Source organism: Perna viridis, chromosome 8, assembly GCF_037379345.1.
Source record: "Perna viridis isolate PV_CMFRI_1.1 ecotype Kerala chromosome 8, ASM3737934v1, whole genome shotgun sequence".
Taxonomy (NCBI): Eukaryota; Metazoa; Mollusca; class Bivalvia; order Mytilida; family Mytilidae; genus Perna; species Perna viridis.
Genome location: NC_142452.1, coordinates 16520748 through 16544082, shown reverse-complemented (window position 1 = coordinate 16544082; position 23335 = coordinate 16520748). Strand labels below are relative to the sequence as shown.

At 33.2% G+C, this 23335-nt stretch overlaps 1 protein-coding gene across 1 annotated transcript; it reads right to left on the bottom strand.

Annotated features, from left to right (window-relative positions):
- Window positions 1–13414: 13414 nt before the first annotated feature.
- Window positions 13415–22138, bottom strand: LOC148609533 (uncharacterized). The gene is made up of 4 exons (XM_088540550.1): window positions 21670–22138; window positions 15469–17288; window positions 14983–15095; window positions 13415–14295 (listed from the first exon to the last, which is right to left on the bottom strand). Exons 1-4 carry the CDS (start codon window positions 21971–21973, stop codon window positions 13557–13559), a joined length of 2976 nt encoding a protein of 991 aa, XP_088396676.1. The 5' UTR covers window positions 21974–22138; the 3' UTR covers window positions 13415–13556.
- Window positions 22139–23335: the final 1197 nt, after the last annotated feature.

Genomic DNA, 23335 nt, shown 5'->3' with positions numbered 1-23335 from the left:
AGTTGCTGTTATTAAGATAAAGTGCTCTACCTGTCGTTTCTCCTGCACTGTCTTTGTGTCTGGGTGGCTTAATGGTTGTTTTAATGTTATTCTAGTCAGGTTATTTCCTGGTATTTTATAACATTTACTTCGTATAGGTATGCAATTAAGCAGTTACATTTTCGTGCCTATACATTTTTAAACATCATTTTTGTTTAATCAAATAATGGTTGTTAGTTTCAAAATGTCAAGAAACTGCGTGACAAAACGTAAAAAAGCATAATTTATGTCGTCGCTAGAAAAAAAAGATAAATATGAATCTGTATCAATCAACATGTTTTGATAATACGTTACACGTGTACATATTTAATTTGCATATTCGAAGTTATTTTATATCATTTATATCATGCTAAGTCATCTACTATTGTTTGGTCACAATGCTATGTATGATCTTTTCCATTCGTTTACCTCCATGGTTGTATTATGAAAAATAGAGAACATTTCTCCTATCTGTCAAGGGCGTAGCTAGGCCTGCTTTATTTGTACGCAAAATTACGGCGAGGGGTCTTGGGGGAGGGGGGGGGGGGTCGCTCAAGACCCCCAGTGAGTCATTGCATAAAACCTTTATTTCATCTTTAAAATGTGTGTTTTTATTTTTGTTACTTTTTCCGAAAGTACGCAACTGCCTTGTCTGTGCATATGGTCTGTACCCTAGATAATGGTAGAGTGGTTTGCACACTTACGTTTCGTTCCCTGTGAATGTTCTTCTGGTGTCTTTGTTTTCTTTTTGCATTGTAACACGTAGCTTTTTTATTACAAAGTCGTAATATGTCAAATAATATTAGTGGATGGTGTTATACATTTTTTGTCGTAAATTGGTTTCTGACAATTTATTTCTGTCCCAAAATTATAGTTTATAATTCAATTGACATTCAAATAAAACGAGCATTATACTGTTACAACCACGTACATTACTTTATAAAGTACTTTTATAGTTCCTAAAATATTCAAATATTCTGATCACTACTTTATGACGTCTCTATCTTATTACAAATGCACTGTTTTGATGTAAACACCTGGTATAAATAAATATTTTTAATTTATTAAATTCATGATATGTGTCAAAAACCTTGTCAACAGTCTTTGTTTTAAAGATTTAATTGTGAAAACTGCAGTTTGATGTATTGCACGTTGCACAGCAGTTCAAGACGTGGATGATGTAAAAGATCTTAAAATTTTCAAATCACAATATCATACATCTGAATAAATTGATTATGCACTATGAACTAAAATCGTTATTCTAATTGTGAACACCTGCAATATATATCTTACATAAAAGATTAATATACACGATAGACAGCATACAACTATATTATCAATCCTTTGTCCTTAATTAATACATGCATGTGTCAAGCAGTTGCAGGTTGACAATGCATGCCACTGTGATTACATTTAACGATATATACAGTGAATGAAATTGGGTGTTTCAATCTGCCATTATTTTCATCACATTAGGCAGTCCCATGGTACATGTTTTGTATTTGTTGTAATTTGATGTTTATGTTTTAATTGCAACTGTCACAGAATTCAATTATAAACAGTCAACATTTACATGTAGACATATTTTTGATAGAAGATGCGTGACTGAGATGTGGTTTTAAAATATTGTACACAATGGAGGCGTTTGAAGGGCGATAACTCCTCTGAATAAAAGTTAAACAATATGAAATTTTGCAGTGCTCTTTATATCTACAATTCAGTATTTGTGAAAGGGAAATAGATAAAAAAAAATTTAGTCCATACGTCTTAAAATCTGTCTCTTTCTTTAAATCGTCAACATTCTGTAGACGTTGATACGTTCATGGTCACATCTTAAAAGTAGTTAAACGAAAACGAGTACAATAATAACCCAGAATACTCCCGCTATTACCTTGTCAAGACAGACAATGAAAGCCGTGCATGTCGTTATTTAGTTTTAAAAAGTGAAAAAATCAGAAGAGGTATTCAATTGTTCTTATATGATTCTAATGCTGTGGGCGAGAGGTTGCTCCTCGCATATCGAAATTTCCAATATGAATATGATAGGTATTTTTATATTTAATAACCACTGAGTCGATGTCATTATTGGTGGATGAAAGGCCTTCGACTGTATTCACCAATAATATAGTATTTGCAAAGTCTGCAGTATATTATAAATTCCAGAGACCCTAAAATGACTAAGGCTTTATTCCTTGTAACATCTTCGTGATTAATTTGGCTTCCAAGACCGAGTATTTCTTGAGTGCAATTAATTTTTGGATTTAGATCTTTCTATGTATATGATTCTGATGATACTGATGAGAGGTAACTCCTCAAAACAAGTCTTCGGCACATCGAAATTTGTGATATAAATATGATTAGCATTTTTGTATTATTGTAACCAATAGCATTGCTATTTCATGACTTTCGTGTATGTAAAGTAAGAGATCTCAGTCGCTTTTATAGATCACACAATTTCTACGTCACATTCATGAAATTATACGAAGGCAGCATATGACTATTCTCGTTACAGATAGCAGTTCTTAGACTTAAAAAAACTTTGATGGCCATATTGTAGACGTGCTATAAGACATACTGATAAATCATTTTCACCTATCCTTTCAGTAACTTCTTCACTATACTATATCATACGGAAAAAAATTATGGTTATCAGAGCGAAAAAGACAAACATCACATGCACCATGGTACAACTTGATAGAATCGACAGTAACCACGACTGACAACTAGGTGCACCATGTCAAGATGTATAAATAGAATATCCTTACAGAGCCACTAATCTATTATAATCTGGAAGTCAGTGTATTGTTCAAGTGCACCTTGTCAGTATATTTTATGAATGAACATCAGGATCTAGCTAATTATACTTTTATCTCAAGATCAGTCACTAATATGGTTTGTCATCCTGAAACGTCTTCACACACATTAAATCTTTCTGAACAATACTGATCTGTTATCAATCGTTAACTGTTGACAGGACAAATGGTAAATATCATGTATATTAATTCAAATCTTCGCACAAAATCAAAATTCGCAGGTGCTCAAGTTTAAAATGAACAACTGTGCACACTCATATTTATGATGTAACGATAAATATGAATTAAAGTGCACGATTATGTATCAAAATCCCAAGGCCCATTTTGCCATCTGATATTTTTTTATTCCAGAGTACAAAGTCCATTCATTCAGCAATGTGTCTTTCTGACGGACGCGTAGTTTGCTTGTTAAACATTGTGTTGCATTTGATTGAAGCCGAGTACTGATGAGAAATTTTTTTTGTAAACATTCTAATTGGACAAAAATTTTAGTATATCATCTCATGGCCAAAGTTTTTTTATTTGTCCGTGACGCCATAAACCTTCATGATCTTAAATTCTGACAGTACTAAGAATGACTGTTATATTTTTTCAGTCTGTTTGAAAAAAAAAATCAATGCTCAATGCTACTTTGCAGCTTATTACGTGTGCACCACGCAATTGAAGTTGTTTGTTCATACACATAAAAATATAACAGTAATTCCTTAATTAATTTTGCATATTGTGACAATTGCTATCTTTTGCAGTTTCTATGTCCTAAAATTACTTTTAAAAATACTCTTCGCATTGGAGATCTGTACCGGCCCAATGATGTCGTTTCATACATAACACGATGTATTAATGTTGTATTCGTTAAATTGGTGCCAAGGTTACCACACGCAGCGCTTCAAAATTAAAATAAACAGGAATCAGTTTTTGCTTCAGGACAGACCAGTTAATCAACTCCAGAAAAAAGATGAAAGATATAACATCAATTAATGCAGAAAAGGCGTTAGGCTAAAAAGGGCATCCATAGTGCCAAACTATTTTAATTTGAAGGAAACAGTATTTTGTGCAAACTATAATATTGATGATTAGACAGAAAATATGTGCCATAAAAATGTTCACGAAATTTCAATTTAAGCAATCAAGTTCTAAACAAAACTATTTTTTGGCAGAGTAATGTTTGCATGATAAAATGCTGGTCTGAAGGAGTAAACGTACTGAGAAGATTATCATACGTTATCCTGTCATTTGTTAATGGTTATTACAACAACCTGATTCTTTACAATAGAAATCAGCGCACGTTCGATAGCAGTCTTTTTCATTCAAATTGGTACAACCGAGTGCCTATCGAATCATCAATTTTTCAGTGTCTTGAAATTATTAACATCAATCAAAATGACAGACACTTAAGAAAATCTACAACCGGAAACGTACTTATTTGTTTCACAACGAGGCAAAATGACCAAGATCGTAATCGCAATCACTTGGGTGTTTGAATTTGAATGAAGTTGCATCATAAGGACCCGATGAACAAGATAACATGAGCAATCGTCTTCTAATTACAGTCGTATCGTAGATACGATCTTTCATTCATAAGTAAAGGCTAGAGGACAAAGTTGTGTTATCCAGATTAATTATGGCAGATTTTGTTTAGGGTAACATGTCCGGTCATAAACATGTCACTCAGGTCATCTATGAAAATTTACAGTTACAAAGCAATAGTCTCAAGTGGGTATACTATGGTTAAACCATACTTCGACATTGAATTTTCGTTTTTTTATCATCAAACTTTTAAATTTAAGGGCAGGTAACAATACGAAAAAGTACAGGTCTCACTAACCACTTCCGGGTCAAATGGCTACCCCCCCTATGTAGTACCAAAAACACACTGAACCTAGACATATGCATTGTAAGTGCAGTATTTGTGTGTATTAAGATCAAAAGTAGTCAAAATAAAGCTGAGAATGTGTACTTTAAAATCATGTATGTAATTAACTACAAAAGTAAATGAATATTGTTTACATGTGTGAGTAATTTGCCTCCATGCTGTCAGTTAGCAGAACAGGTAAAAATGTGGATTTTCAGTATTATTTATAAGTAAATTTTGTGAAGAATTTCTACAATCATCGAACCATTAGCATAATGATTTTGGAATCTTATTTTCCAAGCTTTGCAACGGTATGCAACTTTAAGATGTCATTTGTCCTGGGAATTCACAGTGAAACTTTGAAAATTACTTTTTTAACATGTAAAGTAATGGAAACGTTAGAAGTATTTAGTGAGACCCCAATATCAAATAATTCAATTTTAATTTCTTAATATTTGCACAATATCTTGAAGGGTAGTATCATAAACTTTTATATATTGTACATTTCATTGTGATGTTCGAGCTTTGATTTTTTTTGCTAAAGAATTAAGTTAAGATAAAATAAAATAGTTATATTATAAATACAGATTAATAGCAAAACAGTACATCTAATAATACATGTATCACGTACCCAATCCAGGTGTTTGTTATATAAGTTAGACTCTGTCATAATTCATATACAATATTAAATTCCTTATTACATCATTAAGTTTATTTTGAAGATAAATTATTTGTTGGCTTCGATTCGGTGTTACAACTCTTCAAAGATAAGCGTTGATTTATAAACAAATGATGAAGTTTTAGTAAAACGTATTGAATTTCTATAAATGATTAAGTGTTTTTCCTGTTTTCATTCTAAGCGAAAGTTTTCTAACGGAAGATGCCCTAACCCTTGTTTTTTGAACGAACCTATAACATTAATAAGATACTTATATTGATACATTTTTTTCAAGTTCACCCTTTCTCTAATTTTACAAAAGCGACCCCAAATGAGATGACAGACACTGTTCATATTTTGGTTCCAACAATTAGTTTGGTACTGTTAAGTACATGGGTAATTTTGTCGCATTATGAACAGGAACAAGGTATTTAGTATATAGTGCGTAATGTTACAAAAGATGTTTATTTAAGAAAAGATGAGTTATATAAACTACATACAGCTGATAACACCTGGCACGAACGCAGGTAACAGAACTTTATTATGTCTTACAGCGAAACAATATTCCAACAAAAGATTAAAAATTGGTATCAGAAAAACTTTCGAGTTTCGACAGAAAAAAAATCTTTTACAAAGAGAAATCAAGGGAACAAAGATTCGAGCGGAAATCAAAAGAATATAAATTATATTCAAAGGATAAAGGATAGACAAGGAAAACAGAGAGACAGACAGACAGACAGACAGACAGACAGAAAATGAGATATAAAAAAAAAACACGTACAAAGAAACAAAAGTAAATGAGCAACCCGGAATCCATTAAAACTTAAAACATGGACCTGGTGTACCGGTAGGGGAAGTATCCTCAGCTTTTCTAGACAGAACTATTAAATTGCTCATAAAATGTCACTTCCGGGGTATACGAACTATGAAACTATGAACAAATCGATTCTTATTGTTCAGATGGATACATGTTGACCACCATAAAAATTCTGTAGTGACGACTTTCAATATTGTAACAACATAATCCTGTTCCAGAAGCCTAGTGTAAGAAGTCTGAAAAGGTCTGCGTAGTTTCTACAATGTCTGGTATAACGTACGAGTTGTGATATGAATACTCCATACACACTCTAATTGAAAATTCCAGGGTGATTGGTTCACAATACTATTATTATAAACGGAAGATACAAATACATGCATGTTTTATAAAAATCATCAGCAGCTCTAAAGTGTTACAAAGTTTTAAAACTAAGCACCATAACACAAAGGATGCGTACCTTACGTACGGGCCTTCAGTTATGGAAGTGTACTCTATACCTTTACTTGCTGAACCTGTTTTTCATTCATGTAAGCGACATTGTTGCGGTTTTGTCAAGTACCAGCGTACAGGAAGTAAACATAACCCATCAAGTACCTAGGTTTCCACAACACGATAATATTTAACGAATAAAATGGTGTGCATAGTTCATTCACAAAATACGTACGAAAGTGTTTTTATCTGGGTTTTTACTGGAGTTTCAAAAATGTTATACAAATTTGAAATCAACATAGACACACTATATAATATTATGGGCAAGTTCTGACAGGACTTTATATTTCTGTCGTGTATTTACTTCTTATTTAAGTTAGGTTAGTTCATTAACCACGGTTAGTCACTGATGTTACCAACTAGGCATTCATTATATTATAATAAATGGTAGCAGTTGCAATTTGGTGCATTAACTGTACATTACGGTAACCATAACGACACCTATTGCATGTACGTATCCCGGGTGTTTCTTAAACTCTTCAAGCTGGTCTCTGTCATATTATTATGTCAGTAACGAAGTTCATTCAAATATAAAACTCTCACAATAGAAATGTAATTCACAGAGGGACACTGATTTAAATACTCCTAGCATCCCACTTCTATAATATTTTAAACTTACCTAGTACATTTTCTTTAATTTTAGTGAAGTGTCATCAACTTAACTACTCATTCTATATTTAAAGCATTCAGTTTCGACGTAGGTGTTAGCTCCTTTGAGTTGCATACACATAAAGTAATGAAATCCTATTCATACTACGGTTTTTACTACAGTTATTGCGAGCATATAATTTACCTAAAACCACAGAAAAAAATCAACTTGACCCGTTAAGTACCTAGGCCTTCGGAATACGATACCATATAACGTTAACGAATTAAATACAATATAAATACAACAGTTCATTCACAAGAAAACCACAAAAGATGGGCAAAAACTTCATTCATAATTTATATACATGTCAACTAATCGTTCATAATGATAATCATTAAAGGAGTGCACGTCTTTATAACCATGAAGGTGGTATACTGTCAGTAGTATAATAAGTTTATTGTAAATATTATATTTACTATTTAGTATTTTGCGTGTCCCGTGGCGTTTAATTTTTTTCTCTAATAGTTTTTTTTCACTAGTTTCAAGAGTATGGTTTCTTTTCATAGTTGTTCCATTGTTTCCCTTTTAAGTCGACATATATGTTCTAATGTTTGAACAGATACCAATTTTACGATTGTCTCTACAATATGATCGCCTCTACAAAATCGGCAACAGAACATCTTTTTGTGGTTTTCACAATTATTACCAAATTGATGATTTTGGGCAAACTGGGAACAGTTTGAATCAGTTTCCGTAATGCAACAAAATGTTGACATAAAAGTCTTCGTACTCGATTAACTTACCAAAGACACACATTGCTTCTTACTGTTCAGAAGTTTACGCTACCAGTTTACTGTGCCACTGTTTTCATTTCACCCTAACAAGACAAATACAGACAGTAAACAAATACATAATCTGTAGTGCAACAAACCCATCATCAAATTATTTAAATAAATTGCTGTGATATACTGAACATACTAAAGGTCATAAAATAGGAGACATAAATTTTACCGGGATGACAGTTTTGATACAGGTGTGTCATTTTGATGAGGTTTGAAATGATTTGATGAATACATTGTAAACTTAGTATTGCTTGTTTTAGCAGCTAGGAATATATGAGGACAATTTTTCAATTTAGATTTACGCTTGATAACTTGATGTTATGACAGGTGCTATTCCGCTGGATACCGTCACATCGTTTACTCTCTGTTACCTTTAGAGTAATCCTCTTGGTCATGATGTCCACTGTCCACGAAGACTATGTTTGAATGCCTTAGGTGCGATATTACAACACACTTTATCCGTTATAAAATTCCTATTTTTTTGCCTCGTTAAATGTGGGAAACCTTGCTCAGAACAACATTAAAAAAAATCTGTTATCATTAAAATAATAAACTGTTAACAAAAAGCATGAAGTAAAGTGGAATGAGGTCACGACTGAGGCATACGCCATCTGTTTTAGGTCACCTAACCGAATGCCATGTGAGCTACATTGTATTACCATCATTTGGCGTCCGTCGTCGTCGCCCGTTAACAATTTTTCAAAAATCTTCTCCTCTGAAACTACATGACCGCTGTTACTAAAAATAGAACATAGGGGTCAGACAGTAGTTGTTCGCATATATCTCCAAAAGCGTTACGTTTAAAATTTTAATTTTAATCGGTTGAGCCATGTTGGAGTTCTTCTCCTTTTTGGACTTTTTTGCTATTTTTAATGTTATTTCTTTCAAAAATGTTTTCTGACACTACTTGACCAATTGGAATCAAACTTGGTTTGAATGTTCCTTGGGGTATCCTGCGTAGAACAAGTTTGGGGATTTTTGAACCGACAAAAACATGGCTGCCGTTACTAAAAATAGCACATAGGGTCAGACGGTAGTTTTATGCACATTATAACTCCAAAACCGCTTGGTTTATCCAAATTGTTTAAATTGCTGAAATGATTCTTATTATAAGGCCTACATAAATCTCTAGTGATCAAAGTTGTCAGACGACTGTTTGTAAGAGTTATTGCCTTGAAAGATGAATAATGACTTTTTTACAGTTTCCAACCAATATCTTTAAAACTTTAATAGACAGAAAGAAACTTTCAATGGCTGAAATGATCCTTATGGTAAGTCCCACCAAAGCCTTCTTCAGTCAAAATTGTTAGACAACTTCTTTTTTAATTTATAAAAAAGACATTAGAAAAGGCCTTGAATGACTGGTGAGACGTATACTTTTATTATTTATGAAAGCTGATAAACTGTTGTTCTTGGGTTGTTTACTTTATCTTCATATTTTTTTTTCTCTTCTTGTGAATTAAATTATGCTAAACCACATTGCATAACTTATAATTCCTACAAGTGCACCTCATATCATTACTGTTAGTCTATAATGTTTTGGTATTGTTGATAAGAACACTATATTGTTTATTTATACATTTCTGACTTACATTTGTATTTTCCTTCGGATAGCCGTATTATGTTAGATACCTCTGAAACCAATGTTCAGGAACTGATATAAGCTCCAAGTAGCCTAATTGTGTACAAAAATGAAATGAAGTACAGACAGTTTCTGGTACTTTTAGCTAAAACAGTTTACTGAGACAGAACACACACTGTGTTTGAAACACTGTGTGTGGGGAGATGTTATTTCTAGACATTATTCCCAGTACGGCATTCTTCACTTTGTATTTCATTCATGTATATAGACATTAGAGGCTCGTAAAATAGTATTTATGGCTAGTATTTTAAAGTGATAATAAAACTAAATACAGTTTAAATGGAATGCAATAAACCCTACAGTATCTATCTATATGATATAATATTCTTGTATTTTGTCTGGAGACATTGCTTAAGTTTAAATGTGGCTTAAAACGAGAATTCTTTAATTCTATAAGAGGCAATAAAATTTTATTTCGGATCACAATCTTGAACTTAAAACTCGTGACATTTAAGAGAGACCACTTCGTTAAAATGCGATTGTATTTTACTCTTCATGGTGACACCACTTTCACGCTATGATTTCATACTCAGATCTTACGATGATAGTAATATGTGCAATGCAACGATATTATTTTTAAGTTGATTTCATACTGACTTCTATATGTAGCAGTGTTTGGTATTTCTTGGTCCTATTGGTCGATCATGTGCGTAACAGGTTAACCAATTCATGATTAATTTAGTACATTGACAAAAGACAGTGGTGATTACGCGATCATTTGAGCACTGAAATGGTCTGGAATGTAGCAGTTGTCTATTTCGATGAATCCTCAGTCCCCGTGATTCATGTATATTCTGCTATTTGTTTTCGCACAATGGGGGATAATTCACTAGCAGGAAACATTTACCGTTTGGTCACAATTTGTATAATTGTTAGTACTTTAAAGAAAACAATAGTTTTGTGTAGAATCTTCTTTTCTATTATATTATACCTTTGTAACATAACACTACAATCAATATATCAACTTTTTCTGACTTGTTTAAGACATTCTGAATCATACGTCTATGAAGTAAAATTGTGTGTTTCCAGATAGCTTTTTACTTTTAAGTGGTAAGCCTTTGGACGCAATGTCAGTTATAGTAAATCGCTGAGAAAATTTATAATTGCATACATGTACAGATGGAAGTATTTTAAGCTGAATATTGTTAGTCATCTCTTATAATTGTTGTTATCGTCTTCCTTCTTGTTATTCGATAGAAAGTTCAGTATGGTTCTCATCTGCATGGTAATTTTGAAAATCTGAAATTTCCCGTAATCCTAAATGTCTCTTTAAGTGTTCACATTTTGATTCTTTCCTTTGAAGATTATTTGAAATTCAGTTCAAAAATTAAGGTTCTCCTATGTCCTTTTTCAGAGTTACTCTGATTTACTGGGAATAACCGAGATGTATGTTTGTTACTCCGACTTTCACCATTTTTAAATTATGTCCAACTTGTTATCATACGCTTCTTGTTATCAAGTGTAATCTACATAGTAACCAGGGCTTTGTCCGTGCAAACATGTATTAGTCACTAATTATAGTTAACCTTGTGTGAATGACCAGTTGTTACCGTAACTAGGTGACTGTGGAATCCTGTTTTTATGGTCTTTTTTACGCATAGTTAGACATACACTGTTTGAAACGGAAATCAAGAACACCAAGATTCGAACGGAAATAAAAATAACATAATCCAAGGATAACCACTATACAGGGAATATAGACACACACAACACATCATAATCCAAGGATAGCCACTAGACAGGGTAAATAGACAGACACATCAAAGAACATTATCCAAAGATAACCACTAGACAGGGAAAACAGACACACACAACAAAGAACATAATCCAAGGATAGCAACTAGACAGGGGAAATAGACACACACAACAAAGAACATAATCCAAGGGTAACCATTAGACAGTGAAAATAGACACACTCAACAAAGATCATAATCCAAGGGTAACCACTAAACAGGGGATATAGACACACTCAACAAAGATCATAATCCAAGGGTAACCACTAGACATGGGAAATAGAAACACACAAAAAAGAACATAATCCAAGGATAACCACTAGACAGGGGAAATAGACACACATCAAAGAACATTATCCAAGGATAATCACTAGACAGGGGAAATAGACAGACACATCAAAGAACATTATCCAAGGATAACCACTAGACAGGGGAAATAGAGACACTCAACAAAGAATATGGAATAACAAAAATAACACAAGTGAATAGACTACTCCACTAAAAATGGAAGCAAGGACCAAGTGCATCGGTTGGGTAAGCGTCCTCTGATTTTCTGAAAACACCCAGTGAGTTGGTCATTAAATTTCACATCCATGGTAGACGAAAGAGGAAAGGAAACCTATGACACAGTGAACTTATCTGTTCTCATGGTTCAGATGGATACAACATAATGGTCCACCAGTTCATGATGACGACCATAAAAATGAAATGTTTACAAAAGAAATTTTATTTCAATAAATAAATCATTCATCTCGAATGTTAACAAATGTATAAAAACCATATGTACAAATACTGATTCATAAAAAAACTAACAACAATAATATAATAAAATGAGACATCAAATTAAATGGATGCTAGCTCCATCACAACTTGAATTTTTGACGTGACTCGCATGGTATATGTGTCTTAATGATAAACAGTCATAGCTGTTTATTTTTGACAAGCAAAGCTTATTTCCCCCAAAAATTTAAGGTTATTTTTCTTAAACTTTCTTTAACTTTTAACAAGGTTTTATATATTTTACTATTGAATGTATTCATATTAAACAAGTTTTTCAATTTTCTAGTTTAATCGTGCGAAGGAGATCGAGTGTGCTAAAATTTTCTAAATTGTATATCTAGAGTTAAGTTACTAATTTCAAGATTTTTTTCTTCAGTTAAAAATATCCATTCAAACCAAAAGGTAAATTTTCTTTTTGATTTATTTTGATATGCCCTATTTATTAAAATACTATTGACTTTAAAAATATATAAACAAGAAATCGAAACATAAAAACGGTTTCACATTTGGACCTATGCGTAGCACATAAATACGCGTAGAAAAATAGCATAAATCATATTACAATGTTAATTTACAAAACAATACAATTGTTTATTGTTATTCTGTATTTTGATTTATGAAAGAAAACAATTTTGATTTATCCTGACCTGATTGTTTTAATCTTAAGCATTAACGTGAAATAATTGGCAGCATGAAGCACGATACACGCATCAATGAAGGAATACTACTTTATGCGGTATGGCTAGGCTAGGCTTCAACTTGGATTTCTAGTACGAAATGTATTTACATATGACAAATATTTAAAATGGATATTTCAGACGAGTTTTTACATCAGTGAACAACTGTTTGATTAGTATATCTTGATTATGTACATGAATTATAAAGATCAATAACATCAAATAACACAAGTTCGATCACTAGACAACACTACGATCAGATGTTTAGTGGAAGTCTATTAGCAATTATAAGTAGATGACTAAATAGATCTATTGCAGTTACTCGGTCCTGTAAAATTGTCATTGGTCTCTAAGACCCTATTGCATGTACGCCTGTCAACTTCATGAATATTGGTAAAAAAAACTGGCCCTTTAGTCGACAATAAAGGCTGTCGGCTAGTAGGAGCTCTTGCGTCTATCAGGCATGTCTAAGTAACACCACTCAAGCTTGCGATAAATCCTGCTATTTTGGCTCTTGTGTCCGAGAAGCAAGCTTAATACTACAAGTATGCACTATGAATGCTTAGTCGCGCGTATAGTCATTCCGAACACGTTGTGGCCTGTGTTCTTAAACACTGTCGTGTTTCTTTTATAGAACTCTAGCTCATCAATGTGTTTCTTTATGTTGTAGTTTCGCATACAGATCAGAAGCTTGTGGAAGATTAAGACCAGAACACAACATAACGTTTTTCTTATCGAAATGGCACTTTTTTTCGTATTCTTGCATCACCGTGCTAACCCAATCTGATATTGTCCACAAAGGTATAAAATTAACGTCTTTAATGTCATGTGACAAAGCTGGTTGAATACCTAAACCTGCTAATTGTAGATTATTACTGTGGCCGACATATAATGGCGAACCATTCAGTAAAATATCTGTCTTTCTTTTTGGTGTTTTCATAAAAGTACATAAGAAATCAGTTTGTTTACAAGATCTAAACTTTCCTTTCCTCAGTTTCAGCTTAGATCTGGCACCTTTCCTAATTCGGGCTGTTACGGAAAACTTAGGAATGATTCTGGAAATTACTTTGAACTGACGCTGGGTTAAGAAACATGGCGGAACAATTCCGTCTAAATCCTTTAATTTACCTGTTTTAAGCTGTATCAAGGCAACATCGTAATTGCCCATTCCCATCGATAGAAGTGGGTGTTTAACAACATTCAAAGCTTTTGCTTGTATTTTGCCATGACCTAGTTTTACCACTATTTCATCAATTGGAATATGGTTGAGTGCGCTTGCTCCAACCAAAGCCCAGTCATCCGAAACTAGGATTCCATTCGATACTGGTGCTTTCCTCCAATCATATACTGTCACATGTTTGTTTATTAACTTCCGATTCATAGATCTGAAACGCAATTACAAGTCTAATTAACTACTTTATTGCATTTATACATTTGTACTGCATGCAAATATGCTACTAACAAAACTACGATATATACGATCTTTGCTTATCAAATAACTGTATAAATACATAAGCCATTGAGCAACATGAAAAGACAACCATTTGGAAAAAATAATCGCAAACCGGAAGTACACATGAAAGGCAAATTTCATCTTCAGATAATCATATATTCAGTTTGTTGTGTCTTAGAGCAGAAACGAGACTAATCACGAACCAAGGACCATCCCAATAGTTTACACACAAAGGCAAAAAAAAAAAATTTGTCTGTTTACTGCTACCTTACCCACCTTAGTTTTTTTTTGCGCCTATCCTAAACATTTTATGGCCATTTTGGCTCAAGCAACTCAATGTCAAATGTGTTTGAAAAAAAATATAATTTCCCTACCTACATACCCTATATTTTTCTTGCTGGTAGCAGGGAATGAAACTATTTCTTGGCCTATGATAATGGAGATGTTCTTCATGAGAAACCCTACTCCTTAAAAACCATTTGCTTTCTTCCCAAAGAATAATACAAACAATCAATTAACTAGGCAGAAAATAATAATTCAATAATCTACCCACTATACAGAGAGATCATTCATTAAACCGTTGTCTATAGAGTACAATGTTTTTCCGTTGTGCACTTACCTTTTATCAACAGAACTCTTCTTGTTAAAAGGACTATCCTTACATTCTACACCTATTTTTCTATCAGTGGTCTCCTGTCGACAGGTAAAGTCATCAGAGTCTAGATCAGACACCTAGAACACATAACAACATTCTAATACTCACACATTCAAGATATCATGTATCTTTCCATAATTTTGTGCAAGAAAAGCCTTTAAAAGTAGGATTACATATAGAAACTGTGTACTTTGAGAAGCATTCAGTTATTATCAATGAAAAAATTTTATTTATGTGTTGATTAGAAAGGGTAGGTAATGGTTATTTGTGTATCCTTAGGCGAAATAGGATGAAATATTTACATTTAAAAATATTGTAAAAGTTTTTTTTTCTCGTAGTCAAACTTATTATTAATATACTAGCTACACCATTAGCAACAAAGTAGTAATATTCAGTATACGCTGTAATGTTATATTCACCGAAAAAGTTTTAATTGTGAGTAATACATACCTTAAATCCATGAAGTCTTGACGGACTTTTACACATTGCCTCGTGCAGTGGGTCAAGCCTAACACGTTTGTTGATAGCATCGTCCACCACCCATCCAAGGTTACAGTCACACTTCCATGGATTGCCCTTAATTGACAAAATGGATGACGATCCCATCAGGTTAACAGTGCGCTTACTCAATGTTTGAAGGTTGTTGTTAGAGAGTACTAAATCTTTGAGGCGGAGGTACATTTTTGGGTTAACGTCAATCCAGAAGAGCTGATTGTTACTGAGATCAACAGACTCTATCTGGGGCAAGTCTTGCAACATGGAAAAATTGAAACTGATCAAAGTATTTCGTTCCAAATTAATTTCATTGACATTCGGACACCCTTTGAATGCATCTCTGTGTATGGCACGTATTTGATTTTTGCCGATGTCCAGATCTTCAAGGTTATCCAGTCCAACAAACATATTGCTGCCGACTGTTCTCACTTTATTTTCGGAAATGTCAAGGTCAACTAGATTTTTTAATCCATGAAAAATTCCATTGTCCATATTTTTTATCTTGTTCTTCCGCAAAGACAAAGAAGCTAAGTTGGAAAATTCCGAAAGTGACATACTATGCAATCGTTTCAATTTGTTATTTTCCAAATTCAACGACTTTGTGTTTGGAATTCCTCTGAAAGTTAGTGCCGTCAACGTTTTGAGATTGTTGTTTGCTAAGTTAAGTGACGACAATTTTGACAAATGGTTCTTAACGACAATGTTAAAAGCTTCGTTTTCAATTACTCCGATAAAATTGTCATTCATTTTCAAGTCTTTCAACTCCCACAAACCTGTGAAAAAACCCTTGATAATCTTCTGTAATTTGTTGTGGGACAAATCTAGCACCTGTAATTTATGCAGATTTGCAAACATGTCTTTGTGGAGTATTTCCAAATCATTTCTCGACAAGTCTAACTTTACAAGGCTAGTTATCAACCCAAATGTATTATTTGCCACTTTAGTCAGCCTATTTGAAGATAGAAACAGTTCACGAAGTGCATAAAGGTCTATGAAGTCTGATTTCGTTACTTCCTGTAAATCATTTGTTGCTAGGTCAAGGACGCGCAAGTCTTGAAGATTTCTTAAAGCTCCGTCGTGAATATGGTTGATTAAATTGGCTGACAACAATAACTGTTTAAGATTCAGCAAATTAAGGAATGAGTCCGGATATAATTGGGTAATTTGATTGCCTCTGATCGACAGACTTTCTAATGCATACAGATTCTTGAACCACCTTGGCCTAATCATCCACAATCTATTACCGTCAAGTAACAACTCTTTTAGTTCCATATTGTGGTCGAAAATTTCGTCATAAAAGTCAGAAATATTGTTTCGAGAAAGATCAAGCTTCTCCAATTTTGCCAGCGAAGTAAACAATTGTTTTTGAATTGTTTTCAGTTTATTACCATTAAGATACAAAACTGTCAAATCAAGCAAGTTGTTGAAGACGGAAGATGGAAGAAATCGAATTTTGTTGTCGCTAAGTCTTAATTCTGTTAGATGAGTCAATCCATTGAAGACAGCCGCCGATAGATGCTGCACGTTATTGTTCTGGATTGAGAGAACTCCTAGATTCCGGAGTCCATGGAAAATAAACGGATAGAGAACTTCAATATTATTTCCAGTGAGAACTAATTCGTGGAGCATCGAGTTTCCGCGGAATGCATGACGGTTAATATACCGTAGCTGTGTGTTCGGTATCGTCTTCCATTCTTGATCTCGTGGGAAGTCTCGTTGTTTTTCCTGTTCAACAATCCTGCTACTGTCACCATACACATACATCTTCGTAATGTCTGTAAGGAAAACAAATAATGCTTACGTTTATAATTATAATATTCTGGTAAATCGTAAAAATATTTCTACTCATTGGTTAGAAAATGTTAATTTGATTAAAAGCAAATTGTGCAGAAAGTATTCATGCTCACATTCAGCACAAAGTATTTTAAATGCAAATTCATACGCCTGGTTTCCGAAGTTTGAGACTGTGGTCTATATGTATTATCATATCTTATAATATTTTTGTTTTGAGATATGAATCGGTGAAGGGATATGGAATCATTCGTGTTGACATCCTAATTATAATATTTATAGAATGAATTTAGAAGATTAAGCCATACATTGGCTTATGATTGTCCCGAAGCCTGTGCGGACACTCATTAATAATGAGTTTAAAGTTTCGTTGGTTTAAATGGGACAATGATCGGTTTAGAGAGGGTATTAAACACTTGTCAATATTGACGCTTGGCCTTAAGCCGGTACCATGCTGAGGTACATTACAAATATGTGTTTATTTGGGACGAAAAGACTGTTTGTGCTTTGTTCCGCTGTTTTCTTTCGACATCTCATTAATCCAATTATTGTCCGGTGATATGGACAGAGGTCACTTAAAGTTTTCTTCGCGACAAATAGACATGGGGCGCTGTTTCTTAGATGGCATTGATTCAACTTAGGGCGTAAAATATTTTTTCTTGAGTAGCGTATCACACAAAATGTTGAGAAATTAAATTTATGACTTTCATAATTCATATGAAGACAAAAACGTTTTACAAAAATAAAATACACCGAGTTCTCTTGTGAGAAACTCAAATGAAGTGACCTACATTTATGTATTTTAAAATATAATGTTTCACCTTTCATTATGAAAATCGCTTTCAAACGACATGCAGTTCTCTACATTCAAGGGAGGTCCTTGCTTATACTTTTCAAAAATCACCAATAAATGATGGGATTCGATCAGTCCCAATATGTGTGAAAGAACGTTAAAAGAAGATCTGTAATTATTTGAACCAATCAAAAGATATCCGAAAATAAAGAACATTGAATAATAAATGCAGCCATTTTTTGAAGCGTTGTTCACACCTTTGCGATAGTTCTAACATTATAGATTCAATATACATGAAACAGGACGTCTCTTATCAAAATAAAAGCATTTCAGAACTGAGTAATCATATTCTATTTCACTGAGTAATGACAGCAAGTTTCGGTGCATTTGGGGGCAAAAAATTTAAGTGTCGCATGTCGCTTAAATTGACCCATGTAAACAAAAGACTTCTTTGTGCGATTTTTTTTCACAAACGAGGAGGTCCATTGAAACTCGATGCTTCGCAAACATGTCAAACATAGCGGGGAGATTTTACTTTTTTTTTTATAGTTTATTAACGATTACGGTTACCCATGTCTCAAGAAACCCCTTTAATAGGAGAAATGTTCAAACGTTACTAATGTGTGTCATTAGGTTAAATATTGTGTTTAACAAATTTGTGGTTTTTCACGCTATTTGTAAATAAAATGGACAAAATGATCGATGTTTTACGCTGCGTGTGGTAATCTATAGCGACAATTTTCTTGTGGCGGATGGATCATTTTGACATAAACCTGTGTGCATGTATATTGATATACATTGAAATGGAACACCATATAGATAACCAATTAACGAACGTTAAAAAATCTATATAGATAAAGTAAACTATCAGGCGAGGACGTAACCTCGAGGTTGTTATAGATAGAAAGACAGTGTGATATATACTTTTCAAATTGACATTTCCAAGTCTGTAGAGGATTGCTTATGAAAAAAGTGTTTTAACAATACATTTTATTTCAAAAACATTTAAAACAAAATTCCCCGCATTAGTCAACTTTCCTCGTCTTTAGAATTGTATGTATGTAATACAAAGGACCTTGTTCTGTTTCACAATAACCGAAGTGAAAATAGATTTGCTTTTAAAGAAGTAATTGACACAAATGATGTGTCAGTGGCTTTAGCCACAATCGACACCAGACTATACCAGGTGGTAATAACCTTTACACATTACCTGGTGTATGTTGTCACCTAGTGTTACATACATAGACCAAGATTACAAACGCCATAAATCAATACTTGTCATTCATATTTCAATAATATTTCGAAATATTTCGGACGCATTTGAAGGCATTATTATATATGGCCGTACGTAAAGCGTACGTGCAAAAAGACGAGTCGGCAAATTTTTCTTCTGATCTCTAAATTAATGTCGAATATCATGCTCTTTTGATAATAGTTTTAGTCCATTTTCATAAATAGCATAATTATTGCCGGATACTAGTATTCCAAATTAAATGATAAAACGGAAGATTTCCCAAAACTTTTTTCTCTCGGTAAAATCCGACTGACCCCCGGACAGTAATGAAAGTCAAGCAAACGTCATGAAGTCGTAAAGATTAAATTTCTAATGTATTTAGAGGCATGATGCACAAAATAAAATAAATAAAAAAGAAACTAAACATTTTCAACCCTTTTAAATATTTACAAACGAAAGTCCCAAGCTGCGCGACATTATTGCAGCTCACAGCCTTAAATGAACGTTGAAGGGGATCTATAATTTGTATTCTGAAATGGCGTTGTAGGGGACCAAAATTGCTATTATTTATCAGATAAACATATTTGACAACCATCGTAGTTGTTTAATTTACTATACGATTATGTAACGCTAGAATTTGAACATACACGGTATGAATCACAAAATATATGTGTCAAGTATCAATTATAATGTATGCTTAATAATCGAAGACTAACCACTCTCTCTCTCTTTCTTACAACCATAAGCGTAACAGTATATGTACATTTGTGGATATAAGTGGTACCTTTTGTTTGCTTTCTGTTTTCGAACACATCTTGTTTAAGGTCGAGTCATAATGTCATGGTTCTGATGCATTTTTTTTCTCTTTTAAAGAAGTCTTACTTGAATATAATTTGAACAATCGATGTTCTAATAACTCTCGGCAGCAAAACAACTTTTTCTCAGAATGTTCATGTTAAATTGAAATCTTGACTAATTACCGGTATTATGTGAAGGTTCTCCGTCTGAGATCGTTATTTTCCTAATATTCAAAATACAAATAATAGTTTTTAGACATTCATTTGTTCTGTTCAGTGTCATAAAACGATTAGACTTAACACTTTTTTCATTGGACCTATAATTTCTATTTCCTGGATAAAAGAAGGAGGCATTGTGAACGCTGAGGGAGCGGATGTGACTACCTCTTAATCTTTAAATTTACGGGTGGTCATATCTAGACGCTGCTCAATAAAGGAAACGTTCCACTTGAAGTTTCTCTGATTATTGACACAGTTTGACGAATCCAACAGTTGTGTGAATGATGATAATTAAATCTATATATCTGTATATATTGTCATAGTGTTAAAAAACATTGTCAAAACTAATGTCCCATTACGTTGTACTACATCAAACTTGGAAATTAGTCATAGCCAATTCATATTAGATTTTGGTGCACTTTCGAAAGCGACAACCGATTAAAAATTCCATCGCTATTCATCACAAGACTCTAACATACAAAAAACCTTCACTAATGACAAAATAAATCAATTTTATATATTTTAAATTTGACATTTCAGAAGAACATATATTTAAAACATTACAAGTGGTCGCTAAAGTCTAGTTTACTTTGACTAACGACAAGAGACCGTGACCTTGTAATTAGTCAATCAATTACATGTATGTTTGCCGTAAAACGGAACACAAAATGTAACACAATATGTCGTAATATAACGACACAGGCATGAAAATCTACAGCTAAAGGACAACATAACATCATGGTGGATTTAGTTTCGGTGCATTTTCCTGATACCCTTCGGTTCACATTAAGCAACTATAAATTTACATTTGTTCAACGACATTGCATGCACACATTACCTAGTATGCAAGTGTTGTAATTTTCTTATTCAATTAATCACATTTATGCTAAAATTAACATGGTAGGGTCTTCGTAGTATACCTTCCCGGATTCTCAGTAATTAGTTAAATTATATTATTATGGAGTTGTTTTTATTCGCGTAGACAATGTGCGAAAGGAATATTCCAATATCGATTTTTCTTAATCTGTTAAAGATGATGAAAACATGTGTTTGTTCAGAACAAGAAATAAACTCCATGGACCTTTCAAACTTTTACGAAAGAATGACAAAAAAATCCGAGTCCATTAGCACTTATCAAATTCGTTTTTATCTATGTTATTTAAGCTCTTTACAACATACATAGATAAAGAACACTATTTCAATATACAAGCCTAAAATTTACGATGTTATACTAATACTTTAAGTAGCAGGCTCGATAACTTAAAACTCATATCAATACAACATAACCTCAACTATAAAAGGGTTATCGAACTGTCGGTTACCTTGTGGCAATGGTGTCGGAAGTTCACGCAACCCTTGGCAAATCATACTCCGTCCAGATGCATCCCCGGAATCTTGCTGATAGTCCGTATCTGTATCTGTTTTGCTGTACCATGGCTCACCGCCAGCCCAATCCATGAGGAGGAGATCCCGGGTGCCCCGAGAGTTCAGTTTTAGACACTGGCACTGTGAGGGACAGCCACCTAGTGCACCACTCTTCGCAATACGCCGAGGATATGTATTATATCCTATCACGAAGTTCACTGAAACTGCTACCATCAACAGATATCTAAATCCTAATTTCATCTTTGCAAATACTGATTTCAAGTCAAACAAAAATTATTATATTTCCAACGTTAAATAAATAGTTTATTAATATACAATTCTAATCACTAACATAATGAACAATTTGCATAAATTATAATGTTAATATTCCATGCTGATACTCCAACGGTTATCAACAATAATGTTCAAAATTTATCTCGACATTCTCTAATATATGGTTGTACTCCGGCAGGTCCAACTGTCAATCAATGCTGGTTGCGTACGCTTGATCAAACCTACTATACCACAACTACAACATACAGTCAAATTTCAGTTCATTCATATATTTTACTCTACCTGTGTATGGTTGAACGTTTTACAAAATTAAACTTCGCCAGAACAGGGTATTTTTTATCAAGGAAGGTCGCGATAATGGGTAGTATTATTGATATATAGTTTGACAATTTATACCTATGTAAATATCCTTTTAGCAAATCCATCTAGTATCTGTATTTAGTTTGCCAGTCCATTCAAAAGTATGACCGAGATTTTCTTATCGTATGAATGAATTTTTTCCCAATAAGTATATATTCTCACATTATTTAATCTTTTATATATTTTTGGGACATATTGTGGTTTTAAGCAATATGATTAGAATAATGGTTTTGAGGACGTTTCCCTTCGAAATTGGGTCAATATAGACTTAATAGAATAATTAAAAAAATTCACTCATACTATATAACAATAAATGTTTGTATGCATGGGTTGTATTAAAGGGGCATCGTATCTTACAGGATTCATGTGTGTTTGTGTGTGTGTTTGTGAATCAGTTCGAAATTGAATCAAGTGACTTGATGTCTGATGATTGTTCAGTTAAGATACGATATGTGAAGACCATCTTTAATTAAAATCTATTCTTTTGAAAATCACATTTTTTTTGTGATAAGTAAAGAAAACATGGGTCCTTACAGAAAGACATGGGTTTTTAGATTTCCTTGTTTGTGATTTGTCATATAAGAGGTTGCGAGTTCACCTGTATCATAAAGAATGATCCTTCAGTTATCCTGTATTGTCACTATCAATTTTTTTTTAGAAAATTTAGTATGGGGATATCCTTTGTTTTATTGAACCAACAAATATAATATCCTTTTCTAAAATTGTGATTTCAAGTAAACTGTATGCAATAGTCAGTGATGACACCAAATATTAAGATCCTGGATGGCTCATGTATCTGGCTGCTTCTACTTACTGATATTTTGATAAGTGTTAACTTGTAAATGATTAAATGTCCCCATCCCACTTTTACATGTATCATTTTACATATTATACGCAAGTATTACCTACATGTAGGAGTTAATTTATTGAGAAGTGTCAAAAGTAAAAAAAAAGGTGTTGTAAACAATT

What these genes read in the sequence shown, in the direction of transcription:
- LOC148609533 (XM_088540550.1), bottom strand. Translation starts at nt 21,973, where the DNA reads ATGAAATTAGGATTTAGATATCTGTTGATGGTAGCAGTTTCAGTGAAC. An exon ending in TCCGACACCATTGCCACAAG is followed by an intron (nt 17,289 to 21,669) that starts GTAACCGACAGT and finishes TTTTCCTTACAG; the next exon opens with ACATTACGAAGATGTATGTG. An exon ending in CAAGACTTCATGGATTTAAG is followed by an intron (nt 15,096 to 15,468) that starts GTATGTATTACT and finishes TATGTGTTCTAG; the next exon opens with GTGTCTGATCTAGACTCTGA.